The 22,249-nt window shown below is 45.6% G+C and overlaps 1 protein-coding gene across 2 annotated transcripts in view; it reads left to right on the forward strand.

Annotated features, from left to right (window-relative positions):
• The window catches only part of adamts3 (ADAM metallopeptidase with thrombospondin type 1 motif, 3), a 167,024-nt gene extending 145,182 nt beyond the window's left edge, over positions 1-21,842 (forward strand). For both annotated transcript variants that reach the window (XM_015960279.3, XM_070555619.1), the window contains 3 exons: positions 11,169-11,376; positions 18,790-18,907; positions 21,151-21,842. In XM_015960279.3, coding sequence (XP_015815765.3) covers positions 11,169-11,376; positions 18,790-18,907; positions 21,151-21,611 — 787 coding nt within the window. In that variant the 3' untranslated portion in view covers positions 21,612-21,842. The remainder of the gene's footprint in view (positions 1-11,168; positions 11,377-18,789; positions 18,908-21,150) is intronic.
• Positions 21,843-22,249: the final 407 nt, after the last annotated feature.

Below are 22,249 nucleotides of genomic sequence, written 5' to 3' on the forward strand. Positions count from 1 at the left end.
CTTCCTCGTGTTGTTTGCCATTTTCAGACTGCGGAAGTGATTTCCAAGGAATCAAATCAAATCAAAGATACTTTATTAATCCCAGAGGGAAATTAGAGTTTCAGTACACACAATTCAGAGATCAGACATACATGGGCAAGACACATGACAAGAATTGGTGACTGTGGTCATTCGCAACCCTGAGTCGCGCTACCTTAATAGAGATAAGAGGGTTACATGAGGGTTGGTTCAGGTGGAGGGGAAAAAAGGCACTTCAGAGTTACCCTCCACCAGGAGGGCAGCTTTGCTCTGCAAAAAAAAAAACACCTCAAACAGATATGCAACAGACTTCAGACATTACACAACATAAGTGTCCTCTAGGAGGGGTGGTGGGTTGGGACTATCCCCACTTCAGTTCCTGCAGCCACGATAAGCAGCGCATGTCACCTCAGTGTGGATAGGGGAGGAGCATTGAGGGTTGGAGGGTTGCAGTGACCCTTGAACGTTTCAGCGGCCTTCCTGCAGTCCCGCCCAGGCTGGGAAAGAAGACAGAGTTGAGTTGCTGTAGCGACGGCACATTCCACATATCTTCTGAGGGGGGAGTTTTCGTTGGAGTCTTGCAGGCTCAAGGGCACCAGATTCCGATTAGAAATTGATTTGGGGCCAGACAGAGATAATTTCCTCTCTGTCTTACAGTTCCTTGGTCCTCAACCTCTCAAAATCCCAATAATGGACATTAATCTATCCCAATCCGTGCTGATTCGTCCACTCTATCCTTGATGGCATCCATCTTTTGTGCCAATAACGAATCTTGGCCAATTTCCCAAGCTTACGATTCATCTCGGCAATTATGTGAGTCTGTGAATTCACAGCGCGGTGCAAACCATCTCTGAGCTCCGGGACGTAAGACGTCACTGTACTGCTACCTACGCTACGCCCTCTGTTGTCCTGGCAGAGAATTGCTTTGCAACACCCCTTCAGCAAACGGGGAAGTATGAGAGAGAGCAAAACACTCTCGTCAGTCCGTGCGTGTCTGTCCCTTGTGGAACTGACGCAGAAGCATGACTCAGGCTTAACCCCCAACCACTCTACTGTCTGCTCCTTGTTTACTTCCCTGCCTCACTGCCACCTAGGATGGACTGATTAGTGAGTGTTGTTAGCCTGAAGGGCAACCAGCTGCTTCATTCTCACTGAGGTTGCTTTGGACAAAAGCGCCTGATGAATACATGAACTTAAAGTGACCTGAAGGGGAGCGGTTGAAGCCGTCGTTCCTAGCGGAGTTTTAGGGCAACTCACTCATTTTTTTGTTATTTCTGAGTCAACAGCCTGAGAACGTCAGCTGATATTGAACGTAGAAGCGGTTGGCAGCAAAGTTCTGTTTTTAGAGTGTTTTTGACACGGTTGAGTGGAAGCGGTCGGCTAACAGCTGCCGTTCTCCGTCAGCAGCACCAGACTTGACTCGTCCGCTTTAAGGAGGACATTTCAGAAGTTTTCTCAGCGGCTCTGCTTTCAAACCACCAGAGGAAGCAACCGAGCGTGGTGTCAGATCAGGAGTCTCTGGTGTTTAGAGGCATCGATTCAACCCTCTTCAGCGGAGATTAATGGTGCCTTTCACTTCATGCTTCTGATGGAAAGTGTCGAGCTGAACTTCAGAAAGTTCAAACCAAAATGAGGTTTTTGGGTCTGATTTTCAGACAAGCTCTCAAGCATTTAAGTGTAAAGCAGATATTTTTATTCTGAAATCAGAAGAGTCTCATCTGAAAGGTTTCACATCTTCTCAGGTGTATGATCATCAAACCCTTCAGATTGATCTTTAACCTTCTGAACACGACTTCACATGTTGTGATTCATTCGTGATTCAGAGCGAAAGGCTGAAAGTCTTCGGTTCTTGGGTTGCTTTCAGTCTCTTTAGGGATTTTTATTCAAGCTGGAGCCCTTTTGTATTTAAGAAGCAGGTTAGGTCAACACTGTTTATTCTGGTTCCTCCAGACGTTTTCTTGTGGAATCGGGTTCAGATTAGCTCTGTTACTGCAGGACTTCCGGAAGGTTCTCCGTCCCAGTTTCAGGCAGCAGGTCTTCTTGTTTGTTTTGAACGGACCAAGCTGGACTTAAGTTGACCTTTGTCTTAAATGTTCTATAAATACATGATCATGAATATTTTATTTAATTGGAGAAGTTCGTTTTTTTTATACAAACATGCTGTCATCAACCCATCAGTGAAGATCAGCTTCCATCCATCCATCCAGTTCCAGCCACTTTACCCAGAACTGTGTTGTGCTTTAGAGGGGACTAAAACCACCAAGCAGAGATGATTTGGACTCATTGACTCATTGAAGCTGCCTAACAGCAAGAAGGCTGCAGGTTCAAACCCCTGCTGCAGCCAGTTCTCCCTACGCATGTGTGGGTTTTCCCAGGTGCTCCGGTTTCCACGTCAGGTTAGTGGCCTGCAGCGGCGTCCGCTGCATAAAAATAAACAAACATTTATCCTCCAGCAGACAAACTTCATCTCTTGTTAATCAACTTTATTCTCTCTTAAAGGTCAACACTGGTGATTTTATCTCTTTATTAATTACTAATGAGGAAATAAATGTTCCATCAGCCGTTAATTGGTTTAAAGGAAAGGTCATCATAATAAAGTTATAATGGAGAAATGTGTCGGCTGACTGTGGTTTTAATTCACACCCAGAAGTTCTTGTTTGTGCAGAAGTGGCACTAGCATCAAATATTTGGTGTGAAACCGTCTTTGATCTCTGATTTTCATCTTCAGAGACCAGAAAATCTGAAGGTTAGAGACGGTTTTATCCGTGAAGCCTTTCAGCGGGACTCGTTTGGTGCTGCGGCGCATTTTGGAAAAAAATCAATCAGAGCTTTTTATTGTTGTTTTTTTAATATATTTTCATCTTTTGAAGACGAGACTTAAGATGAAGTGTGAAAGCAGCCTCCCTCGATGACAACGTGACTTTAACAGTTGCAGGCAACTCTGCAGACATCAGTTTGTTGGCTGGGAGATTTTCATGCTTGTTGGCAGCTACTCCATTTATCTGCATCTCACAAAACGGCCCCTTCATGTTGACCTGTTCTGTCTAAACCGAAGACCTGAGTGAAGTCTGGAGCTGAGGGAAGCTGTTGGCAAAACAGAAGTTCTTCTCTTTGCTTGTAGGTTTGGCCTTTGAAAGCTTCTGCAACATAAAATCATCCGGTAGGTTTTAATAAACCCCTCTGTCACAGATCCTGAGTCATTAGTTGGGCCGGCGGTGGCACAGGAGTTAAGAGCTCGCCCCGTAATCGGAAGGTTGCAGGTTCGAGCCCCGCTCAGTCTGTCGCTGTCGTTGTGTCCTTGGGCAAGACACTTAACCCCCCTTGCCTGCTGGTGGTGGTCGGAGGGACTGGTGGCGCCAGTGCTTGGCAGCCTCGCCTCTGTCAGTGCGCCCCAGGGCAGCTGTGGCTACATCGTAGCTCATCCCCCACCAGCGTGTGGTTGGATGAATGACTGATTGTGTTGTAAAGCGTCTTGGGGGGTTCCAGGACTCTAGAAGGCGCTCTATCAAATACAGGCCATTTACCATTACCATAGTTCATAGGAACCTTTAGAGCATCAGATTCTTTTACTTCCTGTCACCTTCCTCCCACGTATGTATGTGTGTGATGTATTCCCAGCCAGAAAGCTGTCACCTCATGGAGTTAGAATAGAATAGAATAGAATAGAATAGAATAATCAGGTTACAGGTAAACACACAAAGGCACTAAGCTATTATTGGAACCACCAACCACTAAAAACAGCAGAACTATGCAGCATACGAGTCCATAAGTCCTGGAGTTAAAGTTGTCCCGGTTTTATTTCCAAGCTCCTCCAGTTTATCTTCGCTGATGAAAAAACTTTGCCTCATTATTTTACTAATCAAGCCTGCATAAATAAAATAAACCGGATAAAGACGGACCACCAAGTTGGGTGGTTTCATCCCTGGTGGTTTTTGTTTAAGGAGCAGAAGTTAAAGTGTCTCGTTGACGATGAGGTGAAGCGAGATGTTCTCCGCCTCTCCATTTACCGCTCCGTCTGCGTTCCAGCCTTCAGCCGAGCTCAGGACCAAAAGAACAAGATCCTACATAAAAGAGGCTGTCTTCATCAGTAGGGAGGCTGGGCTGCCCCTTAGGGATGAGGAGAGGAGCTCCATCATCTGGAGAGAGCTGCTGCTCCTCCTCACCAAAAGGAGTAGGCCGAGGAGGTTCTGGTTGCCTCCCTTGGGAGGTTGTCCTGGCATGAGGGGGAGACTGGAGCAGATCCAGAATTGGTGCTTTATAAAAAACTGAATTAAGTTTTGAGGTGCGTGTGCATGTTTGAGACTTTTATTGTGAAGGACTAAAGGAAGTACTGAGGTCCTTTGAGGAAGCCTCGTATCGATAAAACCTCATCATTATTTTATGAAAACTTGTTTCTGGAAAACAAAAGTCACATTTTGGCTTTTGTCTGCATCCTGTTTCTGTTTGGGTTCGTCTCCGTTGGGTGAAATCAAAACTCCATCAGGAGTCACAACGCAGCAGATCGAGGAAAACAAGCCTAGAAAACACATCTAGGACATTCTGTAGACCAGGACACGGAGCTGAGATCAGAGCCGGAACCAGCTGAACTCCCGCTCAACACCAGAGCTGGATCCAGTTCAGGTAGTCCACCATCGCTCTAAAGAATGTCCTCGGTTTTAATTGGATGGACTTTTTCACTTCCTGTCTCGGTTCGGACTGCTCCGCTTTAATGAGACTTTTTCGCTGAGGATCTGGACCTTCTTTGCTGACTAGTGAATATTGATGATCAGCATCTTCTAAGGGTCTGAGTGCTCCTCACCTCACCAAACATCACAAGCAGCTCAGCTCATCTTATGGCTGAGCCCGTTGGCTTGCTGGATCCGATGTGCTCTGGGAATTAAAGTCTGGAGAAGAGGAAGCAGGAAAACATGGAGCTTAAGAGTCTGTGATGCAAAAAGACCTCAGATAACCCGAGGAAGAGGCTGAAACATCTCCGCTAGAACCGGAGCGCCAAGTTCCTGCTGCCAGTGCTGGAAAACAACATCCCAGAATAATTCCTCTAAGCAACGATGCCATTAATGGCTTCATTTTGAAGCTTCTGAGCGTGCTTGTGTCGCATCTGTCCTGTCACATCAGAAAGGTTTTAAAAGCAGCTAAAAGATCTCTAATGGTTTAAAGTTGGTCTGTGCCCAGATTAAATCTCATTTTAAGGTAATCCAGGTTATAATATGATGATAATCCATGTTCGATCCCGGCTCCGACCAGACACCTAACCCGCCTTGCCTGCTGGCTGTGGTCAGAGGGAGCAGCGGCGCCAGTTAGCTCAACCCCACCAGCGTGTGAATGTGTGTGTGAGACTGAAGAAGAAGAAAATATCATTTCTATAGCGCCTCTCAAGATAAAAATCATGAGGTGCTTCACAAAAACAAAAAATGTAAAAATATAAAAAAGCATTATGTTTAAAAATATATTTAAAATGAGCAAAAATAGACAATTGTGATTAAAAAAATGTTAAGAAAGAGAGAGAGTGAACAGGAAAGAGGGAAATCAGTGGATCCTGAGGAAGGTGGAATAGGTGGGGAGAGCAGAATAAAGAGAGAGAGGTGAAGAAGGTCATACAAAAGCCAGCTTGAACAAGTGAGTCTTCAGCTGCTTTTTAAAGGAGACCACTGAGTCCACTGATCTCAGGCTCAGGGGGAGAGAGGTCCAGAGTCTGGGGGCCACAGCAGCAGATGGTCTGTCACCTTTGACCTTTAGCCTGGTGCTGTACAACCAGTAGGCTTTGGTCACTGGACCTCAGGGACCTGCTGGGGGTGTAGGGACTGAGAAGATCGCCAATGTAAGATGGTGCTTGTCCATGTAAGGCCCTATAGACCAGAACCAGGATCTTGAAATGAACCCTGAAGGTGACTGGCAGCCAGTGAAGCTGGAGGAGAAGCGGGGTGATGTGGGTGTGTTTGGAGGACTTGGTCAGAAGCCGAGCACAGGCGTTCTGAACCACCTGTAGACGGTTCAGGGAGGTTCTGCTCAGACACGTGAAAAGAGAGTTACAGTAGTCTAAGCGTGAGGAGATGAAGGTGTGGAGAACTGTCTCAAGTTCAGAGCGGGACAGAATGGGACTCAGCTTAGCAACGTTCCTGAGATGGAAGAAGGAAGAGCGAACAAGAGAACTGACATGAGAATCCAGGGTGAGAGCTGGGTCAAAGGTCACACCAAGATTCCTGACAGAAGGTTTGGTGTGAGAAGCAAGCTGACCAAGAGAGTCTCTGACTTTGGAAACTAGCTTGTCTGGGGCACAGATGAGGATCTCAGTCTTATCTTCATTCAGTTGTAGAAACCTCCCACCATCCAGGTGTTGATAGAGTCTAAGCAGGTGTGTAACAGCTGCAGCTTAGACATCTCATGGGGCTTAAAGGAGATGTACAGGAGACTGTGTTGTGAAGCGCCTTGGGGGGTTGTAGAACCCTAAGGAGGCACTATTCAAATACAGGTTATAGAGCTCCGGGAGTTGACGTCACTTCTCCCGGCATGCAACAATTCAAATCGAAACGGCGCCATATTGGCAGGCAGAAGCCGGCAGCTGGACTATTTGTTATTGTCAGAAAACTCAATCAAACGGGAAATATGGTAGATTCCTGTTGTGCCCCAGGATGCAGAACAGACGCGGACGACATAAGGAATGAGTCATCTACAGGATTCCCCAAGATCCGGAGCGCCACAAACGTTGGATCAATGTAATAAAACGCGCTAGTGACCGGGCGAAAGTGAAACTGTGGGATCCAGAGAGTAAAGGTTTTCTCTTATGCAGCGACCGCTTCATATCAGGTACTTAAACTAACGTTTCCTCAACTGTGTATGGTATTTATTTTAAATGCTTTTATTACGATTCTTAGTGGGGTTCCTAAACTTATTTTGGCGTGGCTTTTTCTGTCTTATTACTCACAGCAGCAAGTAAACATCACGTAAAACGTTGCCTCGTGAGTTCTGCGTGCTGCCGTTTCCGTGTTTTATGATCACAGAAATTAACCGGCTAAGCTGTATTTACTTTTTAAGCAATGGTTGATCAATTGTCAGATCACACATAAAAAGCACTTTGGATTGCTGTTATCTGTCTCACTGAGACTACTTACGTGTAAATCTGTTATTTGTCCGTCCATCCATCCATTTTCATCCGCGTATCCGGAGTCGGGTTGCGGGGGCAGTAGCGTGACTTCCCTCTCCCCAGCCGCGCCAGCTCCTCCGGGTAAATCCCAAGGGGTTCCCCGGTCAGGTCCGGTGTTGTGCCGATAAGAAGTCCGCTCCGACAGCTTCTGGCGTTTTTAAGAAGTATCCCAGGGGCACGGTAAGGGTCGGAGATGTTTAGTCTGTTTAATTTCTGACTATATAAAACGATTTCTTCTGTTTTAAAGTGTGAAGTAAACTCCGACGAAGTAAAACCCAAGCGGATCCCGTTCATGTTCATGGTTACATCCGTGTTTGTTTACCTTTTTTGCATGCCAAAATGGCGTCCACTAACTGAGAGTCACGTGGGGTCCGGAGCTCTATTTACCATTTACCCTTACTTTATTTGATACCAACACGCTTCTCACATCAGTAGCAGCTGGACTGAACAAAAGACTGATTTTTGCTTAAAGTTTTCCGGATCAGGGTGGTTGACTATTATGTCCACCAGAAAAATGGAAGAAAATTCAACGGAAGAAGAGGAAGAAGCAGATTTTACAGCACAAGTCTGGTGATAAGCCACAGGAAGCTCGCGGGGGAGGATGTCTGAGAAAACAAGCTGTACTCTAAAGATGGAACCCGCAGCAACGAAGGCCAAAGGAATCCCGCTCGAACAGCGTGTGCATGCTGGATCTCACCGCCGCTGAAGATGGCGGCACACAGAGAGCGGAAATAAAAAAAATCACAGGACTGATTCATCAGGAAGCAACACAACACAAACCTCCTCTGTCTGCAGGATTCTTCATCGCATCGCTTCTCCTTCTGGGTTTACTTTAATCAAACAGACGTGTGGCCATTCCTCGTGCTTTATTATGGTAAAGGATTAATGACACACACCTGTACAGCACAGGCAGTCATTCATCCATTCACACGCCGGCGGTGATGGTCCGATGGCCTAAAAATACTCCTTAATATGAGCAAAGTGAAGATGGGCTGTGATGTACGCACACACACACACACACACGGTTTTAATACCAGATCCTCGCCCTGAAACGGTAATCATCTGCAGTTAAACGGCTGCTTTTCAGTGTTCTCTGGTGTTTATCAGAAAATGAGAAAAATGCCTGGACAGTGTTTCTACTAAACCAGTTTCCTCACATTAAAAATAATCTCTTTTTTAATCAATCAGATTTTATTTGCATAGCGCCTTCCACTGCCTTTACAGAAGCCGAAGACGCTGAACATAACATAAAAACAACAAAAGAGCAGAGAGTCCACAAGACTGATTGAAACTGCACAAAAGAGTGACTAAAATAACTAAACGGGTCGATAAAAGACTACAATTCTAAAAATCCACATGACATTTAAACCAAACGATAAAATTAAGTCTTCAAACGACTCTTTAAGAGTAACTAAACCCCAGAATAACATGTTTTTGCTTATAAACTGTATAATTGGGTTTTTACAAATGCAATCTTTCTGTTTCTGTGCATTTTTGACATGTTTGTGTAAACTTGATTAAATCTTGAATCTAGGTCTAAAACCGTCTCAGTGCTGCCCCCTGTGGCAGAACAGCAGCGACGGCATTTTAAACTTGTGATTGGCTGGGGCTGGAACAATTTCACATCATGGGTACAGACTCCTCCCACTCCCCCTCCTTCCCAGGATGGAAATTCCCCACACTTGGCCACGCCCCTTTGTGCCTCCTGGCAACGCCCACTTTCATAGCATTTTTCATATCTGGACTAGGGGTGGAGTTACGTTTTCTGTGCAGTCCCTCTTTAAAGACCTGCAGTGATGGGGACTGTTTGACAAGTGGGAGCTCGTTCCATAGTGTTGGAGCGAAGGGCCAGTCACCTCTTGTTTTCAGCCTTGTTCTTGGGACGACGAGCAAATGTTGGTTAGCTGAGCAAAGAGAGCACGCAGGGGCATGCATCTGAAGCAGCCCAGTTTTTTTCCCCAAGCACAAAACAAAACCAAATTCCAAAAAAATGTGGGAAAGGATCGTTTAGAAATCCCGTTACCAAAAGTGAACCAAACAGCAAAAATAGTAGAACTAAGTTTGGTTACGCCTCATCGGGGTGATTGGTGTCAGATTTACGTTTTACAGTTTTGAGATTATTTCTATAACGTAAATAAATCGTTCTGAAGATGGGTTAGCACTTCAGCTGTCCGAGCTGAGCTGGAGGGAAGCATCAAGTCTGAACCATGAAACGATGACAGAAGGTCCCTCTTGAGTAAGTCCATCACAGCCTGTGGTTTTGTCCTGGTGCTGCGCTGAGCGACCAGCCGTCCTCTGGTGGAGCGATCCACATGGAGACGTGGTACATCGTCTTTTTGAACCACCTGTTTGTCTTCAGGTTTTGACAGAAACTCTTATTCTCTGATGGTTTTCTCCCCTATCAACATGCCGCCAAACTGGCAGACAGCAGCAAATCCTGATTTCTGGCATCGGCTGCAGATCCTGAACCTCTCATCACTCCCAGCTGGCGATGGTCGGCTTCTTTTATTTCAGCGGTTCTTTTGTTAATCCTCCTAAATGGACTTGTTCAGCTTCTGGTTGGAGAGCGGAGGAGCTGATGGAGCGGCTGGAGCGTTGCCTCCAGCTGCCGATTCCCGTCACATTTTAAAAGTTCATAAATGAAAGTGACACCGGAGCCAAAACCCACTGAACCCATCAGTCATGCACCGCTCAACGTTTAAAAGATGGCTTCCTTCAAAGCGACCCCGTGGCGCAACGCGGAGGGGGGTTAGGGGTGCCTGACTCGGCGGTGGCTCCAGCTGTGAGCCCACAGCTGCCTGGAATGCAGACGACCTGCAGCAGCTGCTGTCATGACTAACAGGATGTGAAGCAGCAGGTCTGATCGTAACCTCCAGAACCGGCCCGCAGGCTTTGTTTTGTTTACGCGTTTCTTATTTCACGCCAAACTTATTAGAATATTTTTACACGTTTTGATGCTGCGGCTGCTCTGATACAGCACCTGGATGAACTATTCAACCCTCTGGCTGTTTTAGTCTTCTTTTTTTTTTTTTTTAGCTTGAATCATTTTGACGAACTTCGAAGTGTGACGACGTTTAGAAGCGTGAAGCTGCTCTGGCTTCTTTAGCTGAGCGTTTTCTGCTCGAGTTAAACTTTGCTTGTTATCATATTTTCTGGGTGTAACCCAGAAGGTGGTTCACGTTTGGGTTTGTGTCGCTCTGACTGAGGAAACGCGTCCAGCAATCCAAAAGAAACGCTCCAACTCATCTCAAAGGATCCCAGTCCTTCCAGCTGGTTCCGGATCTGCTCCAGGTTTTCCTCCACTCCTAGAAAACCACCAGAAGCAGCCGACCAGAAGACCTCCTAAACGTTGCCTGAACCATCTCAGCTGAGCAACCGCTTTAGCTTCTGGTGGAAACAGAACTGAAGGCAACAGTACCATCCCATAATATGTATCCTTCACAGCTATCCCGGTTACCATGGAAACACAGTTTTAAACAACAGAAACCAGTCTAAGCGCAGCAGGACTTCTTTGGGCATGGAAGCGAAGGAACGTTTTTGTTTGGCGTGTCTGTTTCAGAGAAACTGACACGTTTCTTTTCCAGCCACTCGTGGACAGAGACACGTCCACACCGAGCACAAATCCCCCGAGCTCAGCGGCGTCTCAGGGCAGCGAGGAATGTTCTCGGCTCTAAACTGGTGAAACAAACCAGACAGCAGAGCCAGAATCCAGTCCATTTACATCTCAGTGACACTCTTAAGGACACGATTATCCTCAAGGGGGACAGGTTGTTGGAGAGAGGACTCATGTTGAACTGTGTTGGTGGACAGGTCTTACCTTTGTTGTCAAAAGCGTTTTTAGCTTTTCTTATTTAAAAACTCATCTCTCCAGCTGATCTATGAATCTCTGATTTGGTGTCTCGTGACCTTCGGTGGCGTTCTGACCCCGAGAGGCTCATCATCCACCTCCGCTGTGAGGGACGGTGGCGCTGTCTCACCTAACAGAATATCCCGGGTGTATTTTGTCCAGGTGGATCTCCGAGGAGTGGGAACATTGCACCAAATCCTGCGGCAGCCTCGGTTTTCAGATCCGGACGGTGCGCTGCATGCAGTTCCTCCACGACGGCACCAACCGCTCCATCCACAGCAAATACTGCAGCGGTGAGAAACCCGAGAGTCGCAGGCCGTGCAACAGAGTCCCGTGTCCCGCTCAGTGGAGGAGCGGAGCCTGGTCTGAGGTAATCTGATTACACTTTATAGTATTTAGTGTCTGACATTAATCACATCCTGTTTCGTGTTCTCTAATTCTTTGTTGACGCTGTAGAAACACGTGTAACCTACCAGATATGACCGAAAAGTAAAGGATCAAACATTTCTTAGTTTAGAGTTTTCAGATTCGTTTCATTTTCATGAATTCTTCACAATTATTTTGGATCTGATCTAAAATGTAGTCTTTCTGTCAGACGCTGATGAAAGCTGTGCTGGTGAATCACCAGCTCAGTGGCCTAGTGGTATGAGTGTCTGCCTTGAGACTGGGAGATCGTGGGTTCAAATCCACGATCGGGTCATACCGAAGACCCAACGGCACTCAGCATTAAGGGGTCGGGGGGTTAAATCCCCAAATAGTTCCCGATCACAGCCGTGTCTCCAGCTCACCGCTCCCCCAGGGGATGGGTCACATGCGGAGAACTAACTTCACCAGTGGGTGACGACTAATAGCACTTTATTCTTGAACTGTCATGGAACACTCCCCCTCCCCTCGGGTATCTTCCCTGAGACGCCGCTGTCGGAACCGGAAGCCCACATTACCATTAAAACACCAGTCGCCGTTTTCTAGCTCCAAACGTCTTTTGCTGTCCGTGACTTCAGACGGTGATTTTCTTTTTGGGACTCTGGTAGTTTGTCCTAAAGCTGAAGCGGTAGCAGCCGGCTGTTTCTCCTCCTCTGATGTTATGGAGCGGAGAACCTCTCACACATGTGGTGTTCTGGTGCTGAGAACGTGAGTGTGAGATGAGTGGAGGACCCGGGGAGGTGCGGCGGTTCGGTGAGACGACAACCAGCTGGTCCGATGGCTGGTTTAGTCTGAAACGTGTGGTTGGTGGAGGTTTTTAGACAAATGCGAGAGAACCACTTTATTATTTCATTTGTTGTTGCTTTTTTTCTCAACAATATATCTATAGCTATATTATGTTAGAACGTTGTTAAGAGGCCTGAAAAAATGTTTCAACCTATGTTGTTTTCCATATTTGCCGTTGCAGCTTTAATGTTTATTTAGGTCAGTTTGATGAAAATGTGTTTAGAATAAAAAATTTACATATTTAGTTAAAAAAAAAGAAAAAGAAAAGGAATTTGGTGTTGATTGTTCTGTTTTTGAGGTTTAATTGTGTTGTGTGTTGCACCTTTCTGGGCTTCATGTTAATTCTGTGTGCATTAACACACCTTTTTCTATTTACCCATCAAATAAATGCATTTTTACCCAGATGTTAGCTAACAGAAGGTTTTACAGCCGTTCCATTGTGCTCCTGAGACTAAATGATGAAATTTGTCTCAACCAGACACTCAATGGCCACTTTTTTGGCTACACCTGTCCCAACTGCTCGTTAATGCAAATTACTAATCAGCCACTCACAAGGTGGCAACTCAATGCATTTAGGCATGTTGACATGGTCAAGACGATCAAACCAAGCCTCAGAATGGGGAAGACAGGTGATTTAAGTGACTTTGACCGTGGCGTGGTTGTTGGAGCCAGACGGGCTGAGTATTTCAGAAACTGCTGATCTTCTGGGATCGTCACGCACAACCATCTCTACAGAAAATGGTCCGAAAAAGGGAAAACATCCAGTGAGCGGCAGTTCTGTGGGCGAAAAGGCCTTGTTGATGCCAGAGGTCAGAGGAGAATGGCCAGACTGGTTCGAGCTGACAACTCGTTGCAACCAAGGTGTGCAGAAGAGAATCTCTGAACACACAACATGTCAAAATGGCAGATGGGCGACAGCAGCAGAAGACCACACAGTTCACACGGGCTCACCACAAGTGGAGAAAAAAAGATTGGAAAAATGTTGCCTGGTCTGATGAGTCTCCGTTTCTGCTGCGACATTTGGATGGTAGGGTCAGAATTTGGCGTCAACAACATGAAAGCGTGGATCCATCCTGCCTTGTATCAACGGTTCAGGCTGGTGGTGGTAGTGTGATGGTGTGGGAGACATTTTCTTGGCACACTTTGGGCCCCTTAGTACTAGTTGGTCATCGTTGCAACACCACAGCCTACCTGAGTATTGTCGCTGACCGTGCCCATCCCATCTGATGGCTTCTGATGGCTACTTCCAGCAGGATAATGCTCCCTGTCATAAAGCTCGAATCATCTCAGACTGGTTTCATATGGACCAAAGTCTCTGAAGAATGTTTCCAGTAGCTTGTTGAATCTATGCCGCAGAGGATTAAGGCAGTTCTGAAGGCAAAAAGGGGTCCAACCTGGTACTAGCAAGGTGTACCCAGTAAAGTGTCCAGTGAGTGTAACAGTATTTATTTAGTTTTCATTGGCTTTCAAAGCTCCTGTTTAAATAGAAAAATCCAGAGATTGAGTCGATCCAGATGTCGACATCAGATAAAAATCACATTATAGATGATTGTTCAAACAAAGGTAAAAGCAAATCTACTATTTTAGAAATTAATGAAACCAATGTTGGATTGTTGTTTTCTGGCTTTATCTCAACCGTTCATCTATAAAACTCATTTTCTGCTTTAACAGTGAGAGTAAATATGGTTTCTATTGTTTAGTTACGGATCTGTTTCTGTCCCAACACTGATCCCGTGAGCTGCGGTCGACTTTTCAATAAATTGAACTCATTTCTGAATCATTCAGCCGTGACAGAAGAAATATTGCACTCCTCGTTTGGAACAGAAACGCTGTCTTCTTGTAATTATAGTAACAATAATAACACTTTACGACCTTTTGTTACACACATAGAAATATTAATTTTAATCATGTTGTCATTCACACTTTAACATGAACACCAAGAAAAAGCTATTAAATTTTTCTTCAGTGATTTGGTCCAATCATGGTTATTATAAGATGCAAATGTGCCCATTAGGCTTATCTGGAGTCGGGTCGCAGGGCAGCAGCCTCAGCAGGGAGGCCCAGACTTCCCTCTCCCTGGGCCAGCTCCTCCAGGGGAATTCCAAGGCGTTCCCTGGCCAGACGAGAAACATAGTCCCTCCAGTGTGTCCTGGGTCTTCCCTTGGGTCTCTTCCCAGTTCGACATGCCCGGAAAACCTCACCAGGGAGGCGTCCAGGAGGCATCCTAACTTGATGTCCAAGTCATCTCAACTGGCTCCTCTCGACGTGGAGGAGCAGCAGGTCTACTCTAAGCCCCTCCCGGATGACCGAGCTTCTAACCCCATCTCTAAGGGAGGGCCCAGCCACCCTGCGGAGAAAACTCATTTCAGCCACTTGTATCCGTGGTCTCTTTCTTTTGGTCACTACCCAAAGCTCGTGACCATAGGCGAGGGTTAGGGTTAGGAATCTCACGCTCCATCTTTCCCTCATAGACCCCGAGATACTTAAACTCCTCCACTTGGGTGAGGACCTCATCCGTGACCTGGAGAAGGCATTTTACCCTTTTTCTATGCAAGACCATGGTCTCGGATTTAGAGAAGCTGATTCTCATCCAAGCTTCTTCAGACTCGGCTGTGAACCGCTCCGGCGAAAGCCGGAGATCACGTTCCAATGAAGCCAACAGGACCACATTTGCAAAAAGCAGAGACCCTAACCCCTCAACACCTTGGCTGCACCTAGATATCCTGTCCATAAAAGTTATGAACAGAATCGTGACAAAGGGCAACCTTGGCAGAGTTCAACTCTCACTTACTGCCAGCAGTGCAGACCAAGCTCTGACACCAGTCATGCAGGGCAGGGCCGTTTCTATCATTGTGGGGGCCCTATGCAAGATAATGTTCTGGGCCCCCTTATTTTGACAAACAGCAATTGATGATCTACAACCAGTGTTGGGAAAGTTACTTTTAAAAAGTAATTAGTTATAGTTACTTATTACTTTCTCAAAAAAGTAACTCAGTTACTTACAGAGTTACGAGATTATAAAAGTAACTAATTACCAAGAAAAATAACTACTTAGTTACTTTGTCATTAAAGAATGCAAGAAGAATGGGTTAATTAAACTTACTTAGTTTAATAAAAATTACTACAGTAGTGAAATATAAATGACTAATGACTGGAACTTAATAAAATGTATGTAAAAAATGTTTTTTTATAGACCTGAATAATTTAAATAAATAAGCACTTAACAGGAGGAACTACTAACAGGAACATTACACTTATCTAGACTATTAAAAGGTCACTGTGTGATATTTAACAAGACCCCAATCAGCTAAAATTTAAAATTGCAAATAGAAACACCTGTAAAGGTTCCTGAGCCTTTAAATGGTCTCTCAGTCTAGTTAAATTACAGAAATAAATGTAAATTTGTACAGCATTTTAATTTTCCCAGCTTCACATAATTGTGTGTTTTTAGTAGCATTTCTGTTGCTGCTAATCTAGTAACGGTTAAATAAATAAATAAAATCCTTTAAAATGACACTAGAAGAGGCACAAGCCTGACGGAGGACTTACATTTACTAACGTGGGTCAGACCCAACCACAGAAGAGCTGAAGCTGGGTGGTAAACACACACAGGTAGTTCTGATGACACCTGAGCTCCATGACGTCTGAGACTGATGCTTCAGCATTGCAGCGGGACTAAAGACATGATCAGAAACCGGTTACAGCTGGATGATCTAGGAAGGTAGAAGATCGTGGCGTCTGAGCGGTGAACAGGTGAGCGGACCTTCGGGACGTCTTGCTGTCACGCTAAGAAGGGCACGGCTGCAGATCCACACCTGCAGCCGTAGACTATTCAACACGTCTTCCTCGTTCTTCACGGGCCGTGATGCGCTTGGATGAAAACATCGGCCTCTTTAGCTCCTGATCAGCTGATGACAGCTTCAACACACCGCGCTGCTTAACGCACGAGTTTTCTTACAGAAACGACGTTTTGATAAAAGAAGACGGTAATTAATTAGTTTGCTCGTTACTGAAAAAAATATTTTTTTTAGTAACGCGGTTATTTTAAACGGTGTTATTCCCATCACTGCTCTGTTGGGTCTACAGCATGCAGCGACTGAGACAGTGAGAACACAGAGGGTCTTCGCCCACCCGGCCAATCATCATCGTTTTTGTAAGATCGTTACCGACACCTCTCTCTCCCTGGCGGCAGCTGAAGCATGGCGGTCAGAAAGCCTCACACTGTTGCTCCACGTTCGACAAGCACAAAGTAACGCACAACCTTCCGTCCCCAGTAACGGTAATGTTGTTGCAACTGTGGGAAAAGTAATTAATTAGATTATTCCGTTACCTAAAAAAAACGCCGTTATTTTAAATGGCGTTATTCCCATGCATGCGCAAACAGCTCACCAGCTATTTCCCTATTAACACACGTCCGTTTTAATTTCTACATTTTTTTCTCACACAATAACAAGGATTGTCGAGAAAGCATGTTTGCCGTGGTTTTGTCAAATTATACTGATCACAAACATTTATTTACTTTATTTGAACTGTAGATAAACTTACTGCGGCTGCGATGGCAAATCATCTTCATCCACACCTGAATCCTCAACCACAGATGTACATGGACCTTTAGTTTTCCAGGAAGTAGCAGTAATAGTATAGTAATTGTATTAGCAGAAATACTAGACAATAGAAACTGGAACGGGTTTAGTGCAGAGATACTTTCTGCATTTGGCATGGAAAAACAATGTGGGCACATCTTGCATCAACAACTTTTGAGGGAAGTTTCCTCCTTCTAGAAGGTTTCCTGGTTTCTGGTTTATTCACAAAAACAAATCTAACGTAAAAAATAATACAAAGCCTCAGTGAAAAACTTAGCTGAAAAAAGACAAAACTATGACCGAACGAATACAAAAAACGGCGAAGCGATGTCAAATATTACTAAATATAATCTAAAATTACTAAATAAAAACACAAAGTAGGAAATTTACTGAAAAAATTATTATTTACTCCAGTAGAAAATATAGAAGTTGAAAATACGCATCCAGAACAATTCCTCTCGCTCCTCTAAGCACGGCACATGGCAGACTGTTTATTTCCTGGTTCTCGGGCAGGGTCTTGCGTAACGTTACCGTAATGTATTGTACACCACTGGAAAGTACATCGTCTCAGCTTTCAGAATCTGTTGATTGCACAAACTGCCAAAGGGTTACGGTAAAGCATGAAAGACAGTTTGTGTCGCCGTCGACTCAACCGCAGCAGCTTTGGGGGCCCCTAGTGGCTTGGGGGCCCTATGCAGCAGCATAGGTTGCATATAGGAAGAAACGGCTATGATACAGGGACCTATAAGCCCATGTCAGAGGGCCTGGTACCCCACGCTCCCGAATTACCCCCCACAGGGCCCCTCGAAGGATGCGGTCGAACGACTTCTCCAAATCCACAAATCTCCCACGCACTCTCCAGGACCCCCCTAAGGGTATAGAGCTGGTCCAGTTGTCCACAGCCAGGACAATAACCACATTGCTCCTCCTATGTCCAACGTTTGATAATCCATCTGACCCTCCTCTCCTGATAGGACTCTTTCTTCACCTTGATGATACCCCTAACCACTGGTGTCCACCAGCGGGTTCAAGGGCACCGATGACCCTGCAGCCACAGCTCTGGTTGGCCACCTAAGGTATCCTGGTGCCAAGAGCACATGTGGACACCTTTATGCCTTAACAATGGTGTTCTTTATGAACAATCCAAGAGTCCAATAACAAAACACCACTCAAATTCAAATCAGTTCCTCCCAACCACACCTCTCCAGGTCTCACTGTCATTGCCCACGTGAGCATTAAAATCCCCCAACAGAACGAGGGAGTCACCAGAAGGAGCGCCCTCCAGTGCCTCCTCCAAGGTCTCCAAAAAGGGTGGGTAGTCTGAGCTGCAGTTTGGTGCACAAGCACAGACCACAGTTAGGATTTTGTGTGTGACTCATCTTCTCTCGACATCTAGAATCTTCTGGTGCTGTTCCATAACAACGGCCATGAAACTCATAGAGCTTGAGTGAGACGTCATATTTTTGCCTGAAAATGAACCTAATTTGACCACAAGCTGGCATTCGTACAAATCACACCTTTAATAGTTCTGTAACATTTTGGACTTAAACTCGGTTTATGCTGCCCACTGCTCCTCAGGGATGGGCGAGAAGCAGAGACCCCATGGATACCAATAAACCCATCACTTATCATCATCATTATTAAAATAAAATGACCCCGCAGGTTAAAGGTAAGAGAATTCCACTGAATTGATGGAAGCCTGTGAAAACGGTAAAGTTGATAGAAAATAAAACCGAACAGACAAACTTTTGGCACTGAGCGATTGATCCGATTCCCTACAGATCCCGCAGCACGGCCGCACACAAACCCAAACACTGAGCGGGAAGAAGCAGAAATTATGTTTTGGGGCGTTTAGTTTCCAGGTGGAAACTGAAGTTGAAGTCAGCTTGTTATTGCAGCCAATTATCCAGACATTTACTGCCGCCCGTGTGACCTGTCTCCACTCCTTCCAGCTTTGCCTCCCTCTAACTGCTGTCTGGTCTCCTGCTCAGTGCTCGGTGACGTGTGGAGAGGGGATGGAAAGGCGACTGGTCACCTGCCGGATTGGAGACCAGTGTAACGGAGAGAAACCTGAGACGGTGAGGACGTGCAGACCTGGACCCTGCCAAGGTGAGGACAGAACCTTGGGCAGATCAGGAGTCTATACTTCCTGCTCTTTATATTTTATATAAAACATTTCTAAAGAAACGGGCCCAATGCCGCGTCTGAATGTTGAAGCTGCTGCCAGTGGCTCATTAATCACCATGGTAACCACACATCTGCAAGCTCAAATGCACAGACAAGCACTTTAGCTTAACTTCAACAGGACCTGAGCTCCTGCAAGCATGCTTATTTTCTTCTGTTTTTGTTACTGCTGCTGCTGCATCACGCTGGTAAAGTAAACACGTTTGATGGCGTTCTAGAGCATCAGTGGGACGTTCTGGAGCAAGACATGTGTAAAATGCCAGAAATTAGCCACTGTCTTGTTAGCAATCTGGCTTCTCTTCCGCCTTTTGGAGGGTGCAGTCGCTTTTTCTTCTCTTCCCACGACTCTTTGTCCTATCTCCACAGCCATGGACGTAATTTTTGGGGGGGGACAGGGGGGACATGTCCCCCCCCACTTTTTCCAAAGTCAAGTTTTGACCCCTTCACTTTTTACCATCCAAAAACAATATTACGCTATATTAGATTGACACTGGTTGAGCTCTAGGACCAAGCGGAAAACAACCGTTTGTGTTGAAGCCTGTTTCCCATTAGAACATACTGTAAAGATACACCCCCCCCCCCCCCCCCCCGTGTCCCCCCCACTTCTAAAGTGAAAATTACGCCCTTGTCCGCAGCGCTTCTCTGCATTGCTTCTGAAATCTGGAAATGATTAAAATATGGATCTGGTCAGTTGGTCTTTCAACACAATTGACAAGATTTCTTTTGACAATAAGATTGGAGGAAGGGGCTCCTTCATGTCCGAATGGAATGCGTCCGGTGGGGCACATTTTGGATTGCTAGTGGAATGTGAAATACCTTTCCCAGCTTTCCGTGGACGATACTGAAGACGTATTGATTTTTGCAGTGTTGATTTACGGATTTCTGCTTTTTGGCGTGAGTGGTTAACTGGTATGTCGGAAATTTATGGAGCTCTATGGGGTGACTGGAATGCTTCCTGAACTCAGAGGTTACCGTGCTGTGATCGCAGGCTGGAGACTTTAGCTGCGATTCCAGCTTTGACACAAAAGGTGGCTGTCATCATGTAGAGCGTGGTCCCTGAACGGCGTGGAATAATTTAATCACCATTATTCGGCTTTTTGGGAGGATTTGAGACCAATGGAAATGTAAGGCAGGGAGGAAATGTATCTCTGCCTGTCCCAAAACTAGTCTCATCACAATCTGGTGCCCTTGAGCCTTCAGGATGAGGCTGAAGAGAAAATTCCCCACAGAGGGAATGTAGACAGACGCTAGCCCTTTTTACAAGGCACACCATAATGGCAAATCAGCATAATGTTACCGCAGTAGTGTGCTTCACAAATGTGCCATGCCGGCAAGGCGTTGCCCGAATTTAGTTGCATTTGTTCGGCCTCGCTAGGTTGTAATATTGCGGTAATTGTTTGTCTATAAACAGCAATTGCACCTTGGCGCAACAGAGAGACAAGCTCCGGCCAGAAAGTCAACACGGACAATAAGTTTTGCTTTTTGAACAAAATCAGCTGAGACGGCAAACTGGCTTCTGATTCTGAGTGTTGCTCAGGCCTACTGCTGGACTATTTCCTGATTTTAAAGACTCCGCCCACATTGACTGTTATCTCCCTTAGTTGACATGATGCAGAAAATGGCAAAAATATCATTTGAAATAAGATTTCAGGAAATATTTACACTTTAAAACCAAACACTATTTGTTTAATACTGCTTTTCTCCCACTGATGCTTTAGCTTTATCGTTAGCTTTAGCTTTATCATTAGCCATAGCTCATTGCAGCACGAGAGGCAGAAGCTCATAAACTTTCTGTCCTTCGTGGATTTTAGTTGAAGTTGAAACTCAGCAGGAACACGTTGGGCGGTAAGAAAAGGCTGGAAGGATTGACAGCAGCAGGAATTCAAACATCAGCAACAATATATGGTTTAAAGAAACAAAGGCCCTCCACCGTGACTCAAATGGACTAGAGATGGGTGGGTGCATGAACTGGGACAAACCCAGAACCTTCCAGGGATCCGTCTGTAGAGTTGTAAAAGGATTTAGGTCACTGCTCCTGTAAAAGCAGAGGAATGAGCTTCATTCAGCTGAATGTGCAGAAGCACTTGTCAGAGCTTTTAGTCTCTTTGTTGTGTGATGCACCGACTGCTGAAGAACCCAGCTCACTCTGCCTTCCCTTTGCCTTTCAGACGAGCCGTGTAACGGAGACAAATCCATCTTCTGCCAGATGGAGGTCTTAGCCAGATACTGCTCCATTCCAGGTTACAGCAAGCTGTGCTGTGACTCGTGCAGCAAGCGCGCGGGGACCTCGTCTCTGCTCTCCGAGGCTGCGGAGATTGAGGAACATGTCCGATTCGGATCTGCATCCCAGCTGCTGGAGACGCTAACAGCCTCAGCGTCCAACAGCACGCGCAGCCGCAAACCAGGAAAAGGAACCGCGGTGTCGACCAGCGCCGCTAAACGCATCACAACCCCCGCTCCACCTAAAAGAACCAAGTCAAAGGTCACCACGGCGCCACGGAGGGTTCCACGTCATGCCAGGGAGCTTCACATCGTGCAGACATCTGCCCTGAGGGATCCTGAAGGTCAAAGGTCAGGCGGCTCTTTGAGGAGTCAGTGGCCTGATTTGTATTCTGAAGTTAAGAGATGAAAGTGAAGCCAGCATCATGTTGAACTCCGAATGGACTGCAGCTTCATCCTGAGTCTACTCACAGCAGAAAGACCGGAGAGAGAGAAAAGTGCTGGTTCACTTTGTGTTGAAGAATCCCCCCTGCTCCGTTTCTGTCCCTGAAACAGACTTTAAACACATAACTGACAGGTTACAGCTACTTCTACATGTTACAGCTGAAGCAGACTTTAAACAACACATTAACAGGTTACAGCTACGTCTACATGTTTCAGCTGAAGCAGACTTTAAACACGAGACTAACAGGTTACAGCTTCTTCTACATGTTTCAGCTGAAGCAGACTTTAAACACCACATTAACAGGTTACAGCTACTTCTACATGTTTCAGCTGAAGCAGACTTTAAACAACACATTAACAGGTTACCGCTACTGCATGTTTCAGCTGAAGCAGACTTTAAACACGAGACTAACAGGTTACAGCTTCTTCTACATGTTTAAGCTGAAGCAGACTTTAAACAACACATTAACAGGTTACCGCTACTTCTACATGTTTCAGCTGAAGCAGACTTTAAACAACACATTAACAGGTTACAGCTACTTCTACATGTTTCAGCTGAAGCAGACTTTAAACAACACATTAACAGGTTACCGCTACTTCTAC

This window comes from Nothobranchius furzeri, chromosome 10 (genome assembly GCF_043380555.1).
Source record: "Nothobranchius furzeri strain GRZ-AD chromosome 10, NfurGRZ-RIMD1, whole genome shotgun sequence".
NCBI lineage: Eukaryota > Metazoa > Chordata > Actinopteri > Cyprinodontiformes > Nothobranchiidae > Nothobranchius > Nothobranchius furzeri.